Consider the following 27667-nt stretch of genomic DNA (forward strand, 5'->3'; position numbering starts at 1 on the left):
GACGTGATGATTCTCTCTCTAACCCTCTCTCTCTCTCTCTCTCTCCCTCATTCTCTCTCTCTCAGACACACACACCCCACAGGAAGTGTTTTTTTTCAATACAAATTCACAGTTAAACCTCAGAATGAAGTAAAGCCGAATGAGTATAGTATATACTCTCATTTATTAGCCTACTATTGATTTAGAATTTGATTCCTAATCGATTCCTGATCAAAAAGAGAAGCTACAACTGCAGTGTCAATTATACTGAATAGATCATGTTATCGTTTCACACTGAGATCACTTTTTCAGAACTGTTCAGACAGTTCATCTCACATCCAAAATGCACTAATGCGACCGAAACACTCAGGACTTTGTCACTCAGAACAACCTAAAAAAACACTAACAACAGGTGGCTTTACAATGTGTATCACTGTTGTCTATGAAGTAGTTCTTATTTTTGTTGTTTAGCATAAACCAAGACTTCACCACTAAAAGAAGGGAACTTCTTTACTGCACTGAAAAGAATCCGAAATGCTGCAATATTGCATTTGTTTTTTTTTTTATCATGGAGTAATTTGAAGTGTTCAAAATAAAACAAATGTAATTCATATACCCTATACATTCTTGTCTAGGATAGCTACAAATTGATATACAACAGTGTTAGTCAGCCCTGTTTTGTCAATATCTTCTTCAATACACCTGAGAAAGAATATTTGTTTTTGCAGCCTGATCCATCCCTGACAGTCTTCTGCAGATATGACCTGACATCCATCATTTGTTGTGTCCGTGAGGGACGTCTGGTCATAAAGTTTTCACCTGAACAAGCAGAAGAGTTCCTCAGTGGGGCCGAGGAATGGAGGGCAAGGTAATTTTGGACACGTAATTAATTTACTGTTTGCTGTATATGTTAATGATTGTTAATGAACGCGATCATACTAACACATACTGAAAAACAAGAGCAGGAAATAACCTCTACCTCTATTTGCAAACATGGTCTTTGATGATAACCATTAACTCTTGTTAGTTGTGTTTTCATGATTTTATATGCACTTCCTCGTTTCTCTCCACAGTAGTAGACAGCAGAGCTGAGCTTTACAGAGCATACAACACAGTCTGATAGAACAGATCTTTAGCTTCGTACAGGAAACCAATCAATCTTCATAGTTTCCCTTAGTTAAACTGGTATTAAAATACCATAATAATAAAAGGTGACATATATTAACAATTCTCTATAGATTAGTTATAAGCCATTAATAAGAAAACTTTTGCGTTGCCATTTGTGAAAAACCTTTTTGGCTGTTAAGTCATTAATAAATTTGTTATCTATCCCTGTCTCTCTCCCCCCTTATTTCCTGTCCTCCCTCTACAGTCAGCTCTCTAATAAAGGCAGAATAAATAATAAAGTCATTGCTAAAGGGTCAAGAAGTCCTCACCTCTGAACGTGGGGCATCTATAATTATGATCGTAAATGTTAATAAGGGGCTCTCACAGTAATCCACTGAGTCTACAGTTGTAAGTGTTAATAAGTTGATAAGAAATTTGGTTTGATAAGAATATGGATTTTGGTCCAGATGCTCTGTAGCTGCTCTCCAGAAGGTCAGAGGTCAGTCCACTGGAGGAGTCCATGGTGAACTGAAGAGCTCATTAAATTAAGCCAGTGTCACGCTGGAGGAGGATAAGTTCCGGACACAACCTGGCAACCAAAAACCTTATCTTATATATGGCTTATATTTGAATTCGAAAGGATCATTAAATTACATATGAACCATCAATTAAGCTGCTGGTTACAACCTATGAACCCTATAGTGGTACTAGTTCATATTTGAAAATGTCAAACATCTATATGAGCTGCAGTTAAAGTTGTAAAAGATTGAGTCTTGTTTAGGTTGAGACACCTTTCTGAAGCTAATGTAATTATAAATGCTCTTGTCATTCTATAGCTTATTGTTTTACTCAGTAGGATTTCACCTGTAAATTCAATAAACCATGTCGGACATAGAAAGCTAGGAGGTGAATTCTAGCCTGTTTCTGTCAGATTGGAATCACAGAGCTGATGTACATCAAAGTGCTTCTCTGCCCCCAAGTGGTTAAAACCAGTAACCAGAGAGTTTCATAGAGTGAATAAACCATAGTGCAGCCTTCTGTTGATCTCCCATAACTGGAAAAGCAAGAGCCATCACATCAACATCTCATAACGAGTTCTTACCTTAAAGATCCTTAAATTTGTTAAATCACCTCTCAGCTCTTTGGTCTTGTTAACATTCAGATATCCACTGAGTTATGTGCATTTGTGGTAAATGGTAAAATGGAGTTCTCCATTTAAAACTGTGACTAATTTGACTTAATAAACAGAATTTTACTTTTTAAATTTAATTTGATTATTAAAATAAAACATTTCAATAAATACAACTTAATCTAGGATGGTTTAATCTCACAGTGATTGTACATTAATCACGTCAAAGCTATATAATAATATGAAGCCATGTAATGTCACATTTTAAAGCAGTCATGCTTTTTTATTGCTACATCAGATCATATGCCTTTAGATCATGACTGAAATATGCGTGGTATCTAAATACAGTAATAGCCTACTGATTAACCTGTCTGCACGTGTTTGCGCAACAGCTGTGGTATGACATGTAAATGTGTTTTACACAGCAGCAGAACAGGTTGGGTGACAATCAGGAATTTGCCGGCTTTGAGTTTAAAATCTGGGAGAGAGGTAAGAAGGCAGCGAGGAGAGTGGATGACTTTGTTACTCCGCCCGAAAATGTGGTGGGAGGGTGCTGAAATGAAATGTATGAGGGCTGCAGCGAGTTGGGACGCGTCTTTGGAGAGACAGAGGACTCACCGTAACTTCATGGTTTCACCCCTCTCGAAAGTGGATCCAAGGTTTCGTCGGTTGGGTTTCCTGCCTCTGTGAGTCGGCGGAGGAGTCTCAAGTAGGTTTGCTGACTCCCGGTCTGTTGTTTCATCGGACAGCCCGCCGTCCATCCAATGTGCGTAAAAGGGCTCTATTTCTTCACCGTCCTGTCTGGACTGGCAGCTTCAGGTGAGACCCTGGTGTGCTGTGAGTGGATAAACTGAATGAAAAGATTATATTTGATTTTTTGGGGGGCCCGCTGTTCTAGACTATTTGTTTTGGAATTATATGTTTAGTGTTTGGTGATTTATCAAAGTTTCTATTCTGAGATTTTAAACCTCAACCAATGACAGATCGTTTTGATTCCTTACATTCACCAGGACATAATAGCCTATAAATAAACAAAAAATAAATCCATAAATAGCAATAGTATCCTATCATAGGAAAAAGTAGGCTATGGATTCGCCTGTATCTGCTTGGCCGTGTATTTTTGGATCTGTTTTTTTTTTAACAGTTTCCAATTTCCAACACTTTACGATCTCCAATTTTTTCACATCCCAAGAGTAATCTTAAAACATAACAGGATGACCCTGTAGATACGCTCCCGACAATCGAGGTTCAAAGCAACAGAGAAAACCATGATTGTGTGTCCATTAGTGAAAGCTCCACAGGGACCTCTAACCTCAATCTCTGAGCGCCCGTCGTGCGTCATTGGGAAGTGGAGAACTTGGCACAGTGGCACCGGGTGGGTCGCTGAAGCAGCCACAGCGGGGACCACTTCTCCCAACATAATGACTTTTACAGTAATTGCCGGTAACAAATCCTGGCCGCATTGTGTTTTGGTTTTATGCAAACTCGCTCCTTTCCTGCCCATTAATGTGCATCCGTGCTTACGTTCACAGGCACTGTGAAGTGGCCCGCTGGACTCAGATAAGTCCACCTGCTTCCCGTGCAAAAGGCGTCCAGGATATGTCAGTTGGGTCGTAACAACTTGTCAAATACACACAACCATGTAAATAAACACTAATAGATCACATCCGTTTGTTACAGCTGTCCCCATTGAAATACTGTAGGCTAATGGTACGGCAAATGGAGCAGGTTTTAATATCGTGATTTGGCGTACAGCCTATCAATGGCTATTCATTCAGCAGACACCAGGTTGTTTAACCTTGAAGTAATCGGTGTCCATCCCAGTTAAGTGGATTATATTGATTGAACGTGTCCATCCACTGCAAAAGCACCATGCAGGGAATCACTACAGTAGCAAGATGCTTATGTTTACAAGGAGCATGTGCTTGCAGATCAGTCACAACAGAACAGTCACAGCCTGATACAGACTGAGCAGGAGGATGATTAAATATACAGAGTGGATATAGAGGGATAGATGATCGCATGACAGCATGAAGAAGAGCATGTTGGAACTGATTACAGCTCAGCAGCACCTCAGTTCTCGCCTGTTATTCTATAATCATCATTGCCTTTGGCTTTATTGTGTTGGCAAAATGTCACTGCATGATGAAACAAACCAGCAGAGTCATCATCTCAGCTTCATGAAACATGCATGCTATATAATATGTGCAAAATAATATTTGCTCATTTCTCTCATAGATAATAAGATGACATTAAAACAGCACACAGCTAACACATTTACCCATCAGCCTCTGCCATTTTGACGTGCATTGCACTGATCAAAGACAGCATTCATCTGAAGGAGCTTCTTTTTAAGGATATATGATACAGACCAAACAGAATAATAATCTCCCTTTTCCTGTCGCTGCTGTAAACATAATCACAGCAATTGTTGCAGTGTTAAAAATCCTTCATCGTCCTGAAAGATAAATGCCCCACTCTCTGTTCTGTAAAGAGTGTTTAAGGTGCATTTGAAAAAAAAAAGAAGAAAGAAATACTATCAATCGTAATTTGTGTGAGGGTTCTTCTGGAGCAGTGTTTTTCCTTTCACTACACCAGAGGGAATTTGCTTTTTAGAACAGACATGACCAGATTTGGTCTTATTTTTTTACAGAACCATTTGTGTGTTGTGATAGATGCTGGATCAGAGGCAGGTTCTTATGTTTCATGTAGAGGCACAGCACAGTAGTCAGAATGAAAACAGAACATTCAAGTCACTCCATAAACATGTCCTGCAAGATGTTTCCTGCATAGTTTTACACAAGAACGGGTTCATTTCTTCCTAAGATGCCCAGTCCAAATATTATTTTACTTTTTAAATCTTTATTGGGATGCTGGGTCCCTATTGAGGCCGCTCCCACCCTTTGTGCTTTGTGTTTGTACCCTGCCCCCCCAGGCTCCCATTAAGTACAGTCCACACAAAGACCCAAAGACCATTGGTCATTATTATTGCACTGGAATAAAACAATTAGCCCCAAGTTTTCTGTGTGGTCAGATTCAGGCAATCTAATTTAAAACAATCAAGCCTTGATCGAAACACATACAGTGATAGTTTTGTGATTGGTCCACAATCTCCCAGAACTTACATTGTTCTCATGTTTTGTGCTGTTGAAAAGTTTAAAAGGAGTCAGTGATGTTTGAACTGTAAGCAGTAATCTCACAACAGCCAGACCTCCCTTACAAAATCATTTTTTTAAGAAAATACCACAGATTACATTTAAACCTAGTCTTTCCTCTGTTTTACCAGTTGGGTTCAAAACTGGCAAAATAACAGTTCAACTGATTGACTAATGAGGAAGGGAAACACACTGAAAACACTAGATTAGTTCTAACAATTTATACCAGATTACTCTCACAGACAGGAGATTAAAAGTCTGAACATCTCTTCATCCTCTGCTGCTGACGATAAATCTGGTATTTGTTTCTGTGCTTTAGTTTAATTCCTTTTGTCTTCCTCTAACATTTTCGTCAACCAGAAGGATGAAATGTTCACAGGCTGACGTGTGCAAACCTGTCCTGACTTACAGGTTTAACACACACACATGAACAAATGGCCAGTGTTGACTGCAGCATACCAGATTTCACGTTGGTTGTTTAGACTTCCGTTTAACTCCGTCATGGTTTACAGTAGAGGAGCACCTTCTTGTTTCTGTTTACTGGGATGTAACAGTTATCCACGGCGTCTCTAATCTCGGCACAATGACAAAGCATGGCTGTGGTTTTTGACATGCTGTACTCTACACACTATGCTGTGTGTTGACACACCTTGTAGGACGTCTGGCCTTTGTGTCAGGTTCATGGGATTGCCTTGGGGTGTGTAGAGTTGACAGTGACGCGTTCATATGCCAGAACACACCAATCCCCAACACAGAGGGCTTAAGGCGCATCTGTGAAGTGCCGAAGTACGAAGGTTAGGCTCTCCTTGTGCAATGTTTAAATCATAAGACTGCGCTCCGCTCCAAATGTAAACAGGGTTTCCAAATACATTTCTCACTGAATAGGAAGTGTTTGTGTTTGCAGGTTCATCTGACGTTTGAGTGATTGTGCACATAAACACACACGCACATTTGTGAGCATGGGTTTTCTGTTTGTGTAGTCACATTTTTACATAGTCCCTGTTGGCTGGTCACTCATTCTCAAAACTATTTAGAGTTACGGTAAACAGTTGATCTTCCACTGAACGCAAAACTTCCACAGGGTTAATGGCATGTGGATTAAATCAGCAGTTTCCAAAGAATACCAGCAGATCTTTCTGACTCGTATGATCTGCAGAGCCAAGGAATTTCATCATCCGTTGCCATTTGCTGCATAATTTGTGATCAAACACCTGGGAGCCATGATGATAGAATTCCCCAGACTGAGAGAGTCACTCTGTCAGACTACAGTCTTTTATTTGTACTCCAGTACATCCAGCCATTGTTGTTTAAAACGCTGACTATTGAAATGAACTCTACAGCAGACTGAAAGAGTAGCAGAGGCAGCTACTTATCCGGTTTTGCTCTCTAATTATCTGACACTGTACTCAGCTATTTAAGTGAATAAGAGTGTAAGCTGAGGAGAGGAGGGGAGGGGTTAGTGGGTGGGGCAGGTGAACGACAGACTGGAAGGGTTTGGTCACACTTGTACACTTGAAAGAGAGGCCACCCTCGTTAATTTCTATGACGCCCATGTCATGACATATACAAGAGTGCTTTTTAAGCTACCTCTGGAACGCTTGTCCAATGTCCAGCCAGTTTCTATTCTTGCTTATATCCAGTAGCTACATGGGGGAGGAATACTTCTTTAAAAAGCCCTTTGCTTTACAAAGTCTTCCTTTAAAAACTCCTGTAAAAACATAGCTACAACTGTTTTCACAAGCTGAGTGGAACGTTTCATGAGAACTAAACTGATCTTCATTTGTAACATGGGCGACATGCCCCTTTAAGCAAAGAGCAGAGGTCTGTGCCTCCTCAACAGTGTTGTTTCTGATCTGTGTATATATTGTCATTCGCTGATTTACTCATCTGCTCAGGAGCAGAGGTGGAAGTCTCAGTAGGACTGGATTCACTCTGACTCATACCACTGCAGGACACCAAACACACAGCCGGTCTAGCTTCATATTAAATATGTGAAACTAAGGCTGTCTTTTGAGGGTTGGATTCTCCGTCCAACAGAAGCCCTGTGGGCTTAGAGTGAGTCGGATCGAAGCATATGCATTGGACCCCCCCCAAGGAGTTTGTAATCCCGGGGAGAAGTTGTTGAGTCAGCTGCGAGGTGGGAGTGGAAGAGGTTTGATGGATTAAACTCTTATCCTCACTCACCCACTACTTGTTTCCTCTGGACGCCGCTGCCTGATGAATTACAATTGGCCTGGAGGAAGCAGGTGGAGGGAGAAAGAAGGAGAGGAAGAAAGAGTTCAAAAAAAGAGATCGATACTTGGTTTGTTTGCACTGACCTTTAGAGTGTTTTCAGACACTCTTTTGTAGTTGTCTGTAGTTCAGTTCATACTTTTATATAGGGTAGAAAGCAGAGCAAAAACCTGCCATTTTGACAGGAGTGTGTAGACTGTATGTGTTCTTTTCTCAAAGAGTGAATCCAGGCTTTTAGATTTGCTGTTCCATACAGCTGGTGTTTGGTTTGTCTCTCAGGCTGTTATACAATTTATACTTCAGCTTTGTTTGGAGTAAAAGGCATGAGTAAGGAAAGTCAACGCAGATGAAAGAGTTTGACTTTCTGCAGTGCCACCTGCAAAGTCAAGTCCTGCCCACTCTATTTGATTGACAAGTGATCTGTGGGTAGTGTGCGCAGAAGCAGAGAGGTTAGCACCAATAATAATAATCAAATACAAATAAAAAAGCAGAACTTTTACAGATAAGTACTGAATATTACGTTGAAGGGAAAGCGAGGTAGTCCTTATGTTATGGTATGTGTTCACTTTTATCATTCCATATATGGCCAAAAGTATGTGGATGGCTGAGACTTACACCTTTGTGTGATAATTGCACATGTCATCCAAAACCATGGGCATAAATCTGCTGCTTTAACACCCGTCGCTCTTCTGGGAAGACTTTTCACAAGATTTTTCGAACCTGGCTGCAGGTATTTTCTCCCATTCAGCCACAAGCTCATTAAAAAGGTAGGCTACTGATGTCGGGCTATAAAGCCTGACCTGTAGTCACCGCTCACATCCATCCCGAAGATGGTGGCTGGGATTGAGGTGGCAGTTTTTCCACCGCAGACTCAGAAAACTATTTCTTTACAAACATGTCCTTGTGCACGGGGTTAGAGTTCGGATGAAACTCGGACCTTCTACAAACTTTTGCCGCAAAGTTGCATGCAGAATGTCATCTAAAATATCACTGTGTGCTGCATCATTGAGATTTCCCTTCGCTGGAACAAAGGGGCCCAAACTATGAAAAACAGCCCCAGAACAAAAGCACACAAAAGTACAGTATATAAGCACTTACCTTTGAGTGTATAGTGTATTTGCTTGTTTTGGCACAACTGCATGTTCATGACTTTGTGGAATGAATGGAAGCTCTTACAGAGAAAATATACAGCTCAGTATGATGCACACAGTTGTGTGCATCTCAGGGGTTCCCTCCCATCACACCACTCAACACTCACCCTCTCCCTCAACTCTGTGTCCTCCTCCTCTGCGAACAAACTGTTACCTGAACCTGCTATTCCCAGCCCTCAGTCCAGGCCTGCATGAAAGACAGCCGTTGTTAAAAAAAAGACTAACCTAGGAAAAACTAACCTGGGCTTATGAAACCTCTCACAAAGAGGAGAAGAGGCTCTTTGTAGTCCACTGAGCGCTTTGTGTGTTTGGTCCTCTCCTAAGTGTTTCCTCCAAAACCGGTGCAACAGAAAATCAGGTTTCCTCTGGTGGTCCCTTTGTTTGTGAGCCATAATGAAGAGAGGAAAGGCACAAACACACACCATCTAGGAAATAATGTAATGAAACCAATTTCCTGATTCAGAGGGTCGGTCCGGCTCCTGCAGTGTTTCCTCCCCTCTCTTAAAGCCCTTAGGAGGACTTAATACTTTGCAAATGGAAAGACCAGGTCTACAGTGTATACTGTAAAAGAAACACCTCTTAAACAGTGATTGGTAACTGTGTGGTATCCCCATGACATCCTTGGATATCAGGCTGTAGGCCTACTATCTGATCATGAATATTATCATACTCTTTTACTAAAATCAGCTCTGCTTCCCCTTTGCTGTTTATAAATCAGCATATTTATGAAAAACCGCATCAACAAACCCTCAAACTAAAAGGCGACACAAAAACTTTGACAAAGATCTGCATTGTGTAGTGAGGCAGGCACAGTTTGTTCACTCTGTGGACTGTTTTTAAGATATTCAAAAAAAATATTTAGAATACCAGAGAATGTTTACTGAGCAGTTATGACAGGAGTTCAATATACCAAGCATGCCTCTCTGCAGTGTGAATCACACCCAAAATGGCCTGAAAATGCTTAAGTTCTGGAAATGCTACCCTTGGTAACGGTTACTAAGCGGAACAAATAAATAAATATGAAGAGACAGTTCTGTTTGTTGGTCTGTTGGCTGAATATCTCAACTAGTTGAGAGATTTTTGTTTGCACCGATACAGCACATGTGTAGCTACACATCTGGCAACCTGAGACTAAAGACACTATATAAAACATGTCTGGGTTTATGCGCTTTAAAACCTGCCCACACTCTTTGACATTGGGTGAAATATTATATGGGCAGGTCAAACACCACTTGATATTTTTTCTGCCCCTCTTGGAAGGCTTTTATACAATCTTGGAATGACTGCCAAGCCAAGCAAACCTAATCACACTCGAGTGGGCTTGGTTTGATTATTTTACAGCAGATGAACGTATTTGCCCTCTTTGGCTTCAGACAGGCAAGTGGACCAGTGCAGTGTGTACCAAGTAGTGTTGACAGGTAGAATAAAGTACATTAAAGGTTCAGCAAGTTCATCTTATTGTGATATATTGGATATATTGACAGATATTATGGACCAATGCCAACACTGGTACATCTAATGGAGTGTGTCCGTGTGTGTGTGTGTGTGTGTGTGTATGTGTATGTATGGACCTGTGCCAATAGTGATCCCACTGAAAGATTCCAAGCCCAACATACACACACACACACACACACACACACACACACACACACACACACATGCATAACAATGGAAAATAATAGTTTACGACCTATTCCACCTATTCTCGATGCCATATCTGTACTACATCTGGAGTTTACATTGACAAAAATATTCCCCCACACACAGGCGCGCACACACACACACACACACATTCTCCAGGAGTTTGTGTTACATAAGACGCTGACCTGAATAATCCCTCGTTAGAAAATCTTTGTCATTATATTTGTTTTGAGTTCAGGTAATCAGGAAACAAAGTGCACACTTGACAAAAGGACTAATTTAGTCTTACCACATTTCACGGCATTTATTAACTTTAATTTTTACTCAGCGTTACTCAGAGTTAACTTTTACTCAGCAGTAGCCTACCTTTGTGCCAACTTGACCAAAGAAACTCAAAGTTTTGTGTCCTTTCAGTTAATACCCCCTTCTCCTGTTCCTGCTGATTACATGAAAGATATAAGATATAAATTGTTTTTGGAATTAAATCTCCTATGAAATAGCCTTGTTTTACATTGTTCTGCAAGTATTTTGCAATAAAACTACAGCATGTCAGACAGTGTCCGCAATATTTGAAACATAATTAGGATAAATTCATACATTTGTCTGCACTCTGGCTCTGCCCTCCTCTGTAGGGTACATAACTCCATCTTAATAAGCCGTGAAAGCTATCTCTCTCTGCCTCTGGACACTGGGTGTGGTCGGCACTGGCAGGATGTCCAGACATAAACAAGTGAGCGACTTAGACTGGACAGAGAGACAAGTTGGAGTAGAAGAATGGACGCACAAACAAGCAAACAACAAAGCAGTATTATCTTATCTCCTCCTTACAGATTGCACTTATGTAGAATAATGCGTTTTCCATCATGTTGTTATCCTCCGGGCTCCATCCATACACTTCTTACTCACTCATACTCAATCATCCCGCTCTTGTTCATCACTTAAGCTCGCTCTTTCATTTCTGCTTATTTATCCCTCTTCTCTCTTTCTCTAAATGATCAAAATTCTGCACGCTTAATGTCTTCACTCATGTAATGGAACACATCCTCCCCACCAATTAGAGCCTGCTAATGACTGATTAAATGGTGATCATGTACTTTTAGCTGCAGGGACAAATTATTGTAGTAATTGAGGCACTGTACATAGCTCTAACTGTTCTGTCATTCCACTAATATCCATTCTGTCTTCAAAAAGGCCCAATTAACCTTAATTCTTAATCAGCACAGCTTGTGTCAGAAGATGGCATAGTTGAAAGCGTTTTTTTTCCCATTTCTTTTTTTGTTGTTGAAAGGAGATTAGCAACGCTTATTTAAATCAATGTACTGTAAATAGAATGGCTAATTCAAAATGAGGTGTTTTGGCCTGGAGGACCTGCTTTCTTTCCTGATTTATGAAGCATGATGAATCATTTCAGCGTGAGCTTTTTGAAGAATTTGGTTGAGGAGGATAGGCATTGTACTGTATTGCTAAGCTAATCATGTGCTCTATACTCTCTGAAATGAGGATGCAGAAATAGAGGGGTTTAACTGTGGATATGAATTTGATGAGCAATGAATTCTCCTCAATGTATGAAACAGACTGTAGAGTCTACAGCTATGAGGCTTTACTACAGCAGTGCTTTGGGCTAAATATGCTGATGTCACCAACGCTTAATTTAGCATGTTAGCATGCTAACATTTGCTAATTAGTGTCAAACACAAAGTGAAGCTCAGGCGGCCCTGTCAATAGTTTTTCAGGTATTTGCTTTAAACCAAAGGTAGATTAAAATGTTGACCTGATGATGGTGCTAGATTAAAAGTTAAGGGATCGCCAATGTTAATAAAATTCATCTTGAGGGCAACATAGAGTCTTACCAAAATGTTCTTACATCCAATGTCATCAAGATTTATTGTTTTGGCTCCGTTAATATCTGGACAAAATTTCAAAGCAATCCATCCAACAGCTGATGAGATATTTCAGTCTGGACCAAAGTGATGAACAGACGGAATGACAGACTGACATTGCCGTGTAACCCATGGCCGCACACAGAAAACCAAGTACAGTTTGAAATGATGCATTTACTTCTTAAAAGGACCAGCAGTCATTTTTGTGAGCCATGCAATTCAATATACATACATTTCTGCTTCCACTCCCACACATTTCCTCTTTCTCTTTTTCAGCCTTCACATAGAATATGGTAGATGAAACCTCTACTCATGGCTCAGACCCTTCTACTGAGATTGACACGCACACACACACACACACACACACACACACACACACACACACACACACACACACACACACACCCGTCCACGGACAGACACACACGCCTTCACCTTTGAGCCAGTGAGGGAGTAATTACTGGCTGCACTGATACAGCCCAGCGCTGATGCAATCTGCTTAATGAATATCCTAAACACATGCAGTTTAATCCACTAACTTCAGTGTTTCTATACACTGCCAGGTAGACGAGGAAGGGAGAGAGGATGGTATGAGAGAAAGCTTGTTCCCTACCAAATTCATCCATCAGAGATCCATCAAGTTATTATATTGAAATAAAGTTACATTTTTCTTTTTCTTCATGCCAGCAGAAATATCTGCCAGTTGGGTAAGATTTGTTGCATTGTAAACCAAATAGTTTCATCATCTTTCTTCACTTAAGCAGCAATTTATAAATACAAGTTGAAGTACCTGTCTTATTTTAAACATACTGATGCAGAGTAATCCCAAAATAAGTGTGACAGTGTCATTGCATTAGCACATGTTTTTTTTCACTAAAGAAAAATACATTTTAAATTCTGAAACAAGACCCGACAATTGCTAAGATGGACATTTTCTTACAGTATGTAATCTGCCTGTATTGCTCACTCGTTCACATTCCTCCCAGGTTTCATCGGCTCATTTAAAACATATTAGGCTGTTAGAGTGCTGTTAGGGCCCGGCGATGAGAGAGAAGCCCGTCTGTTTAATGCTGTGTGGAGGCTGTCTGGTTGTCCCGCTCTCTCATCCCAGCCCACAGGAAACTCTTTCCAGCCTGATAAGGAACAGAACACGCTGCCGGAGGAGCCAAAACCCCGCTGACATTTTCCTAGTTACCTCCTGCCTTAATGCTCGCTGTGATTACAATGCAGGGGAAACGATATGGCTTAGTTTCCTAGACTTTTGTTATTTCTATGCCTATAGCCTTATGTTACCATTCAACTTTAGGCAAACCCATCTTAGTTTACTTAACCCTCATTTTGAATTGCAGAGCAGAGGTTGATCCAGCTTTTTAGGGCTGAAAATCTTTATGATACAAACATAGTGAGCACTGTGAAACTGTTGCATGTAACCCTTATACATGCCTCCTGACTGCATCAATAAAAACTGAAGCCTGGGATGCACTTGTACGATTGAGTCACAGACAGCCCTTCAGTCAGACTCAAGTGTCTCTGATAGTTAGAGCTCTCATCAAGTGTTTGAATTGTTCTGCGAGGTCCTCTTATGGAGTGTGCTAATGATGTTAGGACAAGCCTTGGGTACCCTGAGCAGATTGTGGCTGCTAGCTCTGCAGAGGGACGGTCTGCTGTGTGCCATGGCATTGACTTTAATAAAGCTAGACACGGCTCCTGATATTATTAGGGCATATGCAGCTCTCACTAAAAATAGCCAAGGTGATTTTGACTAGACAGCCTGCACACAGTCTTCCACAGAGACTTAGATTTTAGCTTTAGAATACAGTCGGATCTGCTTTGATAAACAAGACTCAACAGTCTCGGGCAGAGGGAGATGTGACTGACTGGTTTCTGACGTCATGTTGACCACCTGCCAGGCAGGAACTCCATTTTAAGCATGTCTCTGCCTGGCACAGTGCATGCGTGTGTGTGATTCAGTGCAGCGCATGTGTGTGTCCGTGCTAACTCCATTCTGGGGCACTCCATCCATCATTATGTGGAAGAGCCAGATTGTTGCCAATATCATTCTCCGCTCTTCCAGTCCATTCATTTTCCATCTAATATGTGTATCACATACTGTAAAGATTGATATAGTCCATATCCATATAATATACAGCAGACTCTCAATGTCAGCCCTGTCTCAGCTGCAGCAGTGTAGCGAAAGTGGCTATTATTCATCATGTCACAGATTTGAATCAGTTCAGACTTTCAGGATGTAATGAAGTAGATTTTTGAAGGGAATTCACTTACTGATTGCAGATCTAATCTCACACTTTCAGCATTTGGACTAATCTGAAAGATTTCAGTGTGTAATATACTATATGTATCTAATACAGTTATAGCGACAACTTAGAGTTAGTGATTTGTCTTGCAGCAGCTCTGCGTAGGCAGAGGTAGGGTCACTGGGTACACTGTGTGCACTCACTAAGCAGGAAATTACTGATGAAGGTGAATTCATCCTGCACCTTTTGTGCTGTATTTTTGTATATGTATTTGTATTTCTTTGAAAAAGCATTCGCATATGTATGTCTGTATTGATTTTGCTTTCTTTGCAATGGATTCTGCTTTGAAGTAAACTCTGCTGCTGTGCCACATGTTTGTATTTTGCAGGCGTGCTGCAGGTCAGCGGGATGCGTGTATACACATCTGGGGATGTAGAGGCAGTGAATGGGACTGATGTTCGTCTCAAGTGCACATTCCAGACATCCGCTCCTATTAACGCCAACTCCCTCACCATCTCCTGGAGCTTTAGACCCCTCGTTCCAGGCCGAGAGGAATCGGTGAGTGTGTGCGTGTCTGTGTTTGGGAGAAAATGTGATAAAACCTCAAACCTCCCTCATTGTGTCAGGGAGCATCCACCCCCTCAGTCGACTGAGAGAGGAGCTGGTGAGTCATCAGGCTCCCTATGGAGCATCCAAGACAGCCGTGCTTGTGTGAGTGTGTGTGTGCATATTGAGAATAGAGTGAAAAATATGCAACAGGTCCGGGCTCATGTCTTGCCTTTCTTTCTCTTTCAGAATAAAATATCATCCTTCCCCAGCAGTTTGGTGTGACTTTTTGTCTGTGAAAATCCAACCAATCAATCTCATTGTTACTCCAAACAAATCCACTCTTCAAATTCCACCCGTAGGTATTCCACTACCAGCAGCGACCCTATCCTCCTGTCGAGGGCATTTTCAGGAAGCGCGTCGCTTGGGCCGGTGACATCATGGGCCGTGACGCTTCCATCATAATTCGACAGGTCAAGTTCACCTACAACGGCACTTACATCTGCCAGGTCAAGAATCCACCAGATGTACACGGCACGGTGGGAGAGATTCGACTCCGTGTCGTCACCACAGGTCAGCAGATTCATTTTCAGACAAAATATTTATTTATATATGTCATGAATATTGTCTATTTTCATGTGTCTCTGAAAACATCCGCTTTTCATCTCTTGCTTAAAAGCCACATAAAATAGGACAGCACAATCTAGATTGAAATAAAGCAAATTATTATAATTTTAGAATGATTTCTGGTTTGATGTGATATGAATTTTATATTAAAGCACTGTCACATTTAGGTTTAGATTGCAAATGTTCCAGACATATGAATAACAATTAAAAGTTAATTTTCTCATCACTATTATAGTCTATGAACAATAGATGGAAAAAAGAGTGGGCTGCTGTACAGTTATAACCTAATCTGTGACTTACGATTATCATATTAATCATTAAAGTACCTTTAATGAGCTTAATTAATTAATTACATATTTTGCTGCTGTGTCTTTCTGTGTGATTTAGAGTAAGTACAAACAACCGCAGCTGCTCATTTTACTCCCTACATTTTATTTTCTTATAAAATAACAGGCAAAATGTCAACAGACTAAAAATCTACAGTCATGCTAGCAGCTCTGTGAGGCTGTCCTTTGTTGCAGTGGTGCTTTAAGCTAAATGCTAATGTCAGCATGCTCACAGAGTCAATGCTAACATGCTGATGTTTTCTGTGTTAGCATGCCATTATATGCTAATTAGTACTAAACACAAAACACAAACAGTTGAGGCTAACGGGAACCTCATTAGTGTAGGTTTACAGGATGGAAATAAACCAAATGGGCAACCAACTGAAATTTTGACCTGACGTTGGTTCCAGCTGAAAAGTCAGATGATCACCAAAGTCATTACAATCAATTCTAGCCAGCATTTGTTGACTTTTCACTCAAAACCACACATGTGAACCTCATGGTGGCACTGGAGGAAATCATTAGGATTCCTCCTCTGGGGACCATGAATGTGTGTGTAAAATTTCACTGCAATTCATCCAGTAATTGTTGAGATTTCAGCCAAAGTGACTGACAAGCTGACATTGTCATCCCTAGCATGGCTAAAAACTGAAATTCCTTTTTTGTGAATTTACAACAGACACTCATTTACAAATGCACAATACAACAGTATAAACAGCTCTGAGCAGTGATGGCAGTTTTGCTTCGTCATTAAAGCACACTCAGTCTGCTTCCTGTGTTTCCTTCTCACCTACAGCCTCTTTCTCCGAACTTCTCATGCTGGCGTTGGCCATCGGGGGTGGGATCACCGCTGTGGTCATCCTCCTCGTCATCATCGTGTCCTGCAGGAGGTGCAAGAAGAGGAGACAGAGACAGCTGGAAGGGAATGAGGAGGCTCCCTGCAAGGAGAGAAAAGATCCCACTGCGTGGTAAGACCAAGAGACAGGCAGAGGGAGAGGAAGAGGGGGACAGAGAGAGGAAAAGAAGAACCACACACTTCCTCTCTCTCTCTCCCTCCGTCTGACTCTGGGGATCGCGGCATGTGGTGCTCCCTCTTGGGGCCTGGGGGCTCTTTTCTTACTGGACACTTCACTTCCTGTCTCCTCTCCAACCGCAGTACCAAACCTGGACCAGTTGATGGGCAGCTGTCATGAAGCAGAAATAAAACGAGAATGTGCCTTTTCTGTAGAACTTTAGCCAGACTGCTGTGTATCTCCCATGATATCACCATGTGCCTTTCATTCCTTGAGGGAACCAACTGTTTTATCGGTTCATCTTTTCTTGTTCAGCTAAATGGGCTTCCAAACACATTTCCTGTTTAGAGTGAATGTTTTGATGATGTAGAGGTAGAACAATGCTGTATTCCTGCTGTTTACTTCCCTACTAATACATTTTGACCCCCAACATACTAATGCAGCAAAAGCCACATGTTTTGATTTATTATTTCAACAAACAATAGAAACTTTGGAACAATGAATGAGCTGTTTCATGACTTCTATTGAAATTTTATTTTAATTACCGGATGATGGGAAACATTATGAAACCCCATACAAAGCTTTTATCAGCTCTAATTTCAATGGTCAAATATATTAGCCATCTTTGCTGTAGTTTACCTGAACCTGCAGGAGGATGCTGGTGTACATTTCTGTTCTTTTTCACTACTGAAGTTGTATCGCTGTATTTTTCGGAGATTCTGTGGTGTTGTTAGAATGATTTTTGTGACTGCTGCAGAAATATCAAATAATCAAAAGCCAATGGTGAGCACTTGTTGGAAACAGACATTTCGTACTTTTATTTTAAAAAATTACAAGCACTTAATTAAATACAATATTAATTCTAAATTTCATTGACAAAGTGGCTTTTTTTTTTTTTTTTTTTTTTTTTACCACATCTGAAGGTGTATTGTCTGTTTTGAACAATGAGCTATTTTGTCAAAACTTCTTCTTTCTGGGCATGTGGGACTTCTTTGCCTCTCTCTTGGGTTTTCAGATCTCTCTGTAACAGCTGCCATAACTGGTTACTGTGAAAGATGTGTTGTGATAACGTGTGCACCACACTTCAAAAGCCAAGCCTCTTCAGGAAAAGTTGACAACTTCACTGTCATTTTGGTTGATCATATTTATTCAGACTTCAAACCGAATTTTTCACTGAGAAACTTGGCGAAGGAAGGAAATGATTTCACCCAAATCAGATGCAGATGGGTAAACAGATATTTTAAACCAACCTTTGCTCTCAACTTGGGACGACTTAACCCTGTGTGATGCTAACCCTTTGTCCATGCTGCTGTGTTTGTGTTGCTGTCTGCTTGTCTTTGTCCTCTCCCCATTGTGCGTGACTTATGCACATGCATGTACATAAATAATTCATGAATATGTCATGCATGAATGCTTATCCCTGTGTGTGTGTGTGTGTGTGTACTACGTTGCTGTTACCTCCCCATCGTGCATATCTTCCTGTCCCCTCTGTATGTGCATATGTGTGTGTGTGTCCCAGCCACCCATCGAGGGCCATCCACCTCTACCTATCAGAGACGTCCATAGAGATTGACAGTTCAGATGGCATGATCTCAGAAGCAAGCACCAAAGACCCGAGCTCCTCAGAGGAGGAGGGCCCGAGCTCAGACGACGACGGCGGTGATGACTCCGACTGAGAAGGTGGGGACAGATAGAGAGACACTAACACTGATGTGAAGCCAGCAAGGAAGGTCGCTGGAGGGCTGCCCAGATAGCACCCATGGATTTATTTCCCTGGTTCTGCTGAGTGGAGGCCAGATGAAGAGAGAGCTACTGCTGCTGCCACTGCAGTGTTGGAAACAACCACATTGTTCCTGATTAAGAGGAAAACGGAAAGAAAGTTCTGTTTCAAAGTTTCCGACTAAGAACAAAGAGATTGCAGCGATGCTTTTGATAATGATCAAGACTTTGAAACAGAATCCAAAGTACGATGACTTTCCTTTTGAGAGAGTCCAGAAATATTCATTTGAGGGAAGAAATGCTGTTTGAAACCCGCAGGGCTCACAAAGTGAGAGGCTCCTGAAGCTGGCGTGGCTACTGTCACAAAGGAAAAAGGCGTCAATTCGTGTTCAATAACTGTCTGTTCTCCTAGACATGGATCTTGTTAAGAAGTCAATAATAAATTCAGCTGCAACAAGCAATCACTTTCATTAAAGATACTGGACTTTAAGTAGTTAGAGTGAAGACAGTGCCTCCCCACATGATGAGCCACACACAGACCGCCATATTTAGATGGGTGTCCATAACTTCAGGCATAATCTGTAGTCTCAGAGCACCTGTTAAAAGCAGTTTAATCCTCCAGATGTAGGCTGAGGGGGTTTACAATATGCCACATCAGATTGCTTGGATAAAAAAGCATAAATGTGATGATTCTTTCATTAAGCCTGAAGGCCAAATAGTTGATCAGTGAGCGAACAACTGCAGGCACGTGAATGTCCTGAGTGTCATGTGGGAGCTCACAGTCAGATCTGAAAACCCTTTGATTGCAAAACGTCCTTGAGAGCCTGTTTTCTCTCCGTATGCCTGTGAATGAATCACGGCTACTAACTGATGATTGTAATAACTGTCTTTCTCCCTTTTTGTGACAGAATTTTGTACCTGTGATGTAATACTGAGCAATATGTTTATAGATTTTTCTTTTTTTCTAGTTTATTTTAGATAATGCCAGAAGTATTTTGTTCTGTTGTTTAAAAATGTCACCGTATTTTTATTGTTGTAGAGCTTTTATAAAAAAAAAAAAAAAGATTTTCTAATAAAAATGCCTTTAAATCTTTTACCACATTGTGTCAAATAAATTTCACCACACAAAGTTGATGTTGGAAGACAATAGTTGGCCTGAGAAACAAATAATCACACACAACTTGGCATGATTTGACAGGACTCATCTATTATGTAAGAGAGGAATCTTGTTATCTAGCATTTATTATGCATCATTATTTTTAATGCACTACCTCCAGTTGTGTGCTTATGATGTATCCCTCTGTAGAGTTCTTTCGCTTGTTTACCTGTAAGCATTGCTGCGGTGAATTGTTTAATTTTTTGCAGGTTCGATATTTATTACATTAGCTATGCTTGCCTTTGTGACTCCAGTCTGGTTTTGCTTGTTTGTTGCAGGAGATTGTTCATGACCACGAATATATTACTCTACATCTGTGTGCGTGCGTGTGTGTATTTGTGTGCATTGATCAAAGTCTGCCCCTCTGGGTGCAACTTTAGTTACTGACTGACAGACCTAGTGTGTGTGTGTGCATGCCTGTGTGTAGATGGGGTCAGAGCATGGATGACTAACGCCAAACACAGGGACAGAGTGGGCAGATTCTGTTTATCCAAATCTAAATAATTACATTTAATTAGTAGAGAAAGGGCACTAGTGTTGAACTGATAAAACAACAGTGTGGTCTCTAGATAATCTTATTTGTATCACCGAAGCTTATGTTAATTACACTTGCAGAGCTTAGACACTGGCCTTCAAATAATACTCTGACTTCAATAATCATCTGTGGTGGTGGAAATGAACATGTTCAGGGCTTATTTTTATAAGTGATTACAAGAGTTTTTTTATGCTCAGAAACAGTATCACAGTCACATGTGGTAACGATACAATGTGACATAATTTTTTGTTGCATAGCTTCGGCTGATTTGATCTCAGAACAGCTACTTAAAACATAAAATTTTGGAACAATACTTAAAGGACCTACATGTAAGTTTTGCTATTGCAAGATAGCCAGCGTTAGCATTAATAGCTGTTTACCTATCAGTCTAGAAGAAATGTTGGAGTTTAACATCAAACTTTATTCCTTCATTTGCCTGTCTCCAACGATGGAAAGCAACACCAATGTTAACACTTGTTTTGCTTTTATTTCTATCACTTTTCTTCTTCTGAAGTTAGCATGCTAACAAGCTAGCCCTGGCCCGACCAGACTGTCTCATGGCTGATGGCTGCATGAAGTTCAGTAAACAGCTGCAAATAGCTTGTTTAATAAGGATAAAACACATATGTCATTTTCTCAAGTGATATCATCCTGAATTGACCAGAATGCAACACAATACACAGAACGCTTTGCAATTTCAGTGAAGAATATTGCATTTCCTAGATTGGAACAATGTTATCATCACTGCTATCACTCTCTCCACCCACACAAACAAAACCACAGCTGTGTCTGGCATATTCTTGTCTGTTCACTTGTGGTTGCCAAAAGGCATTCTGGGAAACGTGAGGAATTAGGTTAGGGGAAAGAAAAGGAAATAGATTAAACAGTCAGTGCTACTATCGACTGGCACACCAGGTAGATATTAGCTGTTGCTCCTCCTGATGATGTTTTTGATACTTTATCAAATAAAAAAAAGACACATATTGAACGGTAATCATAACTGATTGATTCCAGACTGATTTTACACCCAGATCTGACTGTTTTACTGTTACCTCTTGATTGATTGCCAGCAATGTGAACCACACTTCTGAGAGAGGCGTTTTCAGTCATTCCTTGTTCATGACTCATTTAATAAGCCATTCTCTTCCACAATATGTTTATTATTGCATTGCACGAAAATCATTTCTCTGAAGAATAGACTAATGTGGGCTTTGTTTGGTAAAGGAAGGAATGGAAACATTGTGTGCTTTCTTTACCAAAGAGGAAACAATGTCTATGTCTTTCCCACTTTCTCCTACTTGTTTTCTGTCTTGCTTTATCTCTCTTTCATTTCAGTTTGCATTCCACACCTTAGGATGGGCTGTACCTGGCACAGTAATGTGTAAATTCCTTTTTACACACACTCGCTTGTGTGTGCGTGCACATGAACACACAAAAACATGAGCTTGGCTCGGAGAGAAAACAAATCACCTCACTGACATGTACCTATATGACTAAATGTTGACGGATGTAGTCCTCCACACACGTGTGCTCAAACACTGCAGTTATTAATCCATTCACTCTAAAGGTAGAGAGTCAGCTTTATTTGCCTCAGTGTATGTTATAGAGTATGGCCTCCGATAGCTATTGAGACCATTGAGTAATGTTGTTGTACTTATTTGTGACAGGCCAGAGAAAAGTTTCTCTGCATGTGAAACTTTTAAAATATAGTGAGTGTAGTGGAGTGCAGCAGATACAACTGTTCATCAGCTATTCAGCACGGCATTGACTGCATATAAACTGATGAAAAGACTGAAGGACTCTCACGTTTTTTTTTGACAAAGGATAATGGTTACGTACACCGTCTGGCCACAGCAATTTAAATCACCTTTATTAGTCTCCTCAAGTGTTGACAACAGAAGAACAGGTCTCTTGTTGGCCAGAGTCGCCAGAAAGCCAGTAAGTGGGGTGAGCCTTCATTGTGACTGAGAAGATTTCAGCTGAAACTGACACCATGCTACTGTGACCAGACAGAGGACCCCTGTATTCACTCTCACAATACATAACACAATGTAGAGCTGTGTGTGTGTGAATGTGCAGGTAAGAGCTATAACACTTATCTTCCAGCAGAGGATGGGGAGTCTCTTTCAAATTTAAGCAGATTATATAATATTGTTAACAGAATACAGTACTGTGAAACACAGAAATTGTGAACGCTCCCAATTAAGGCAAGTTTTGAAACTCGGGGTCTATTCAGAAAAGGAAGTGATATCCCTGCCTTAGTGTGGGAACTGTTACATAATATCATTAACACATACAATGTAAACACAATGCTTGTGAATGGATGCCGGGAGAAGGAAGCCTGTGCCTCTCCACCACATCTTCACCTCATATCAGAGTGGGTATCCATGGAGATTTGCAATGAATTTAGATTTTTACAGTAAATTCAGTATTTCACATTCAGTCATCTAGTTGTGTAAAACCACTGTTTTTCATAGTCCCTTATTAATGAGTCTCTAGACGAGGCTGCTTTTTCATTTTAATGAATTCATTAACTATTCCGAGACTCCAAATTAGTTTGCACAATACAATTTGCTTTTTTCAGTGTCCACAGGGACTTATTTGCGTCAATTTTTTTTCCTTCTACAAGCGCCATGCCATTGTGTATTTAACTGTTCATAAAATATCCAGCTGTATACAGTAGACTGTAATTCTGTCAAACATTGAATCACATTATTGTACACAGCTGATACATACAGTACACTGTGCATTTCTGGGGGCGAGGCCCGGAGTAATAGAGAATGCTGCTCTCATTCGATATCCTTTGATTTGTCGTGAAATGAAATGAGGTTATGCAACATGATTACAGCATCTCTGCTGTCAGATTTGAGGAAACGCTCCTGGCAGACCAGATGGATGTAAGGATGAAACTTACAATCCAGACCACAAAAAAAAAAGAAAAAAAGATTTAAATAAACTTCAAAAGGATTCTGTATAAACATGTAGTGGAGAGATAAAGCATTACACCAGAATGAAACTGAACGAGCAATGGCTAGAAAAACAAATACCTCCTCCCATTAGGGATAATTACAACAGTAAAGACAAGAGATCAGGGACAGGGATAGTGGTAATATGCCTAGAAATAGCAGGGGAGTCCCACTAGAGCATCCGTGGTTTTGTACAGAAGCTGGAATGGGAGATAACGGAAAGACTGGGCCTCAGGCCTTCACACAGCGGGTTCATGTGAGGGGATAGAGAAAGATGGGAGAAAAGAATGTATTGTATTTTAATATGGTTTTATTTTGGCTCAGCTCATGCCTGTTTTAAAGAATACTGTGCTCATGTTCTCATGCTCATAATCAACATCCATCTGGAAGTTAAACTGCCAAAATAAACAAAAACAAAATTTCAGAAAAGGTCTGTTCTTTAACAGTGAATTGTCCAGGCACTACTTTGTGACTGCAACGGCAACATGGTGAAACACATTCACTTAATATTATCTGCAGCAGGAATTTAAATGAAACCATACTGTCTATTATTATTATTATTATTATTATTATTATTATCATTATTATTATTATTATTATTGTTGTTGTTGTTGTTAATTTACACAATGAATATAAAAGCTCCAGAAATTTTCAGTATCATTTATCTATACAGGAGCAGCCCATAATACTGTAACACAGAAATGTTTTTGTTATTTTGCCTGCTCTCTCATAAATGGAATTGGTCATTAATAATAGAAACACCTGTCAGTTGCTAATGCCAATACAAAACAGCACCACCTGAGTCACATCTCTCCAAAAGAGTTTTAACAAAAACTGAATATAATCTTTATGAAAATATAGAATTTAAACTTGGTTGTACCTATATAACTGACAACTGAGTGTATGTGTTTGACTGCAAAAGGTCAACATTTTGAGCGGTTCAACTGTTATCTTTTTTAGAAACTCTTTAATGTAGGCTATACACCTGTCTTACAGTGGGATATTCAAGTAGTTGATTATAATATTACAGTGCGTTGTAACCTCATAGATTTTTGGTTGAATCATAAACACACTCACTATGAACATTTTAGCTGTAAAGTGTGTCACAACCTTTTTTTTTTTCCAATCATCCAGGGTGTTTCACTTCCTTCAGTTAATCTTAAAAGTTAAATGTTGTTTTACTCCCCAAGGTCCGGCAGCGCCACTTCCTGATTACACCTGTTTGTCAGTAGGATAGTCAGTGGGTGCAGTGGAGAGACTGAGTCACGGCAAACCAGATAATGGACGGAATTGTACTGAAACTTGACGCAACTTTTTTTTTTTTTAATCGCCAAGCGAGTGAACCCGTTTCCACAGACTAAAATGCGTCGACTGCGCCAGGGGAATATCGCCGTGAGTGTGTCTTGCGCTGCTGTATTTGCTCGGGTTTGGGTGAGTAAACAGGCCGGAGCTCGGCGTTCATTTCGCCGTGTTCAAACAAGTTTGATCTGCGAGAAACCGTGTGTTACGTTTAGTTTAATGTTTGTACACGCATGCAGGTACTGCTAGTGACCGAGTCAGGATATTTTTTTCCATACAAATGTCGAGCCCAGCTTTTTGTAGTCCACACGCTTCGTTTTTTAGAAAAGTTCAAGGAAAGACAAGTCTGCAAGAAATTTAAAGTCTGCCGCTCTGTAAACACCATCTAACGCCATTTTTAAAACAGCTCGTGTTTACTTTTCGTGTATGAACAAAATACTCACGCCTAACAAAACACTGGTGCTACAATCTTGTACATTTAACACACATGTATGGCCCATTCAGAAATATACAGCTCCACATGGAAAGAAAATTGTAGTGAACACTATAAGTCACAGTAGTCTTGTCAGTTAGTTATTTATTGGTGGATTAAGTCAAAAATAGCCCATAGAAGTCAAATAGTTGCCACTGGACACAGGAAAGCCCATAATAAAAAGGACAGCGTAAAACGCCAGGTTTTGGATGGACTCTGACAACTGGTATGCAGTAAGTTAAGAGAACTGTCTTTTTTGCTAAGTACATCACAAACATGGTTGTAGCCTGTGGGCAGTTGTTTGCCTCTCTTTGCCTGTCTCCTTTTATTGAAGGAATAATAATGAGAGAAGCATACAGTAATGGCTGCTGTGGGGGAGATGAAGTTTCCATGCCTTTATGTGCTGGTCATCCCAATCTCGTTTTTTGTCCCACAGATGTTGGGAGTAGGATTTTGGCTCTTGTAGTCTCTGGCTTAGTCAGAGGGCAGTCACAAGTTAACACGAAACTGTAGGGGCAGATTAGTATCATTAGGGTTTGTCTTTTATTTGATAAACACTTGAATTTTGTCCTAGATTTATGCCACGAGCAGTGTCTGCCATGCTGTATTATTTTACCAGTTTTTTTTCCTTCCCAGGGTCACATCAGGACACATGGCAACATGGTGTTGTCTTCCTCCTGACTTTTTTTTTTTTTATTTAAATATCCAGACATGTGGTTGTTTAAAAAACCATGTGTCAACATCACAACTGATGAGCTGCCAACTTTCCAATCCCACACTAATTACTAGATTGTCAGCATCTATCCTGTCTTAAAAGTTCAAGAGCTGCCTCAGCTTTCAAGGCCCCTCAGCTTGATTTCCACTTTTATGAAGTGATAGCTTTGTTCATGCTGTCGACCGCTCGCCCAGGGGGTCCTTGTAGATGATTCAGGCTGATTGCATGATAATTCTCACACTACTTTACTGCTAAGATAAACTTTGTCCTCATTAGGGCTGTTGGGTCTTTTGATGGAACCAGTGGTGTCAGTCTAAGATCGGATGTATCTGCTGATTGCCAAGCTTATTTTGCTCTCACTTAGTCCTCAGAGAAAAATGCAGTTTGAGGCCTTTGCTTTGAAATGGAGAGAAGGATGCTTTAATTTGTGGTGTATGAAAGTCACTGATGGGATGATAAATATTTGATTTAGATTTGTAGCCACGTTAGCGGCCGCCCTGTCATTCTTGTGATGCAAAAATAAGCTTGGCAATCAGCAGATACATCCGATCTTAGACTGGACACCACATGGTTCCATTCAAAGACCCCAAAGCATAATGAGGACAAGTTTCATCTTAAGTACACAGCTATGTGTGAGAATTATCATGCAATCAGCCTGAATCATCTACAGGGACCCCCCTGGGGCCGAGCGGGTCGACAGCAGAACCCAAAGCTATCTTCACTTTCATAAAAAGTGGAAATCAAGCTGACGGCCTGAAAGCTGGCAGCTCTTGAACTTTTACAAACAGGATAGATGCTGACCAATCTAGTAAATAAGGTTCTGTGATTCGCGGGATTGGAAAGTTGGCAGTCTCATCAGTTGTGTATGTTGGACACTAAATGGTTTTGCTAACAAACCACAATGCTCTGAGCACCTTATGTCTAAAGGCTAAAAAAAAAAACGTCGAGAAGACGAGGAACGACAACACGATCCCTTCGCACATCGTCCCCTGATGATGACCCTTGCGCAAGAAAAAACTATCCCTCGATACAGAACACTACACTATCACACAGCGCATACGGCAGACACTGCTCGTGGCAAAAAATCATCGCAGTAACGGGAACAAAACAAAAAATTCAAGTGTCATCAAATAAGAAGACCACCGCCCTCATGATAACTTAATCTGCACCACCTAGACAGTTCGTTCGTGTTACTTGTGAACTCCCTCTGACTAAAAGCCACGGAGACTACCAAGAGCTCAAACATCCTACATCCAACATCTGCATGGGAACAAAAAACACGAAAACAACGTTGAGTCAAGATGACTCCAGACCGGACATAACAAGCATGGAACATTCATCTCCCACAGCAGCCCCCATTACTGCTATGGCTTCCTCTTCATTATATCGCCTTCAAATAAAACAAGGAGAACAGGCACAAAAGAGAGGCAAACACATCCTGACCCACACGGCCTCACAACCATCGTTATGTGAGATGTACTTAGCAAAAAGACAAGTCTCTTAACGTTACTGCCAACCAGCTTGTCAGAGTCCCATCCAAAACCTGGCGTTTTACCCGCCTGTCCTGTTTTATTATGGGGTCTTCCTGTGTCCCAAGTGGGCAACTATTTGACTTCCTCATGGGCCCCTTATTTTGACCTTAATCTCCTACCAACATATAATAACTAACTGACAGAGCATACCTGGACTTATTAGTGATTCCACTACCAATTTCATTCTATGGTGGAGTCATGTATATTCCTAATCGGTCATAACCATGTGAAT

The 27667-nt window shown here is 40.6% G+C and overlaps 1 protein-coding gene across 1 annotated transcript; it reads left to right on the forward strand.

Annotated features, from left to right (window-relative positions):
• Positions 1-2788: 2788 nt before the first annotated feature.
• mpzl2 (myelin protein zero like 2) lies at positions 2789-19809 on the forward strand. The gene is made up of 5 exons (XM_022760547.1): positions 2789-3034; positions 14918-15087; positions 15438-15648; positions 16825-16996; positions 18561-19809. The coding sequence occupies exons 1-5, from the start codon at positions 2980-2982 to the stop codon at positions 18715-18717; spliced, it is 765 nt and encodes a 254-aa protein (XP_022616268.1). The 5' UTR covers positions 2789-2979; the 3' UTR covers positions 18718-19809.
• Positions 19810-27667: the final 7858 nt, after the last annotated feature.

This window comes from Seriola dumerili, unplaced genomic scaffold, assembly GCF_002260705.1.
Source record: "Seriola dumerili isolate Sdu_G_001 unplaced genomic scaffold, Sdu_1.0 BDQW01000337.1, whole genome shotgun sequence".
NCBI classification, from domain to species: domain Eukaryota; kingdom Metazoa; phylum Chordata; class Actinopteri; order Carangiformes; family Carangidae; genus Seriola; species Seriola dumerili.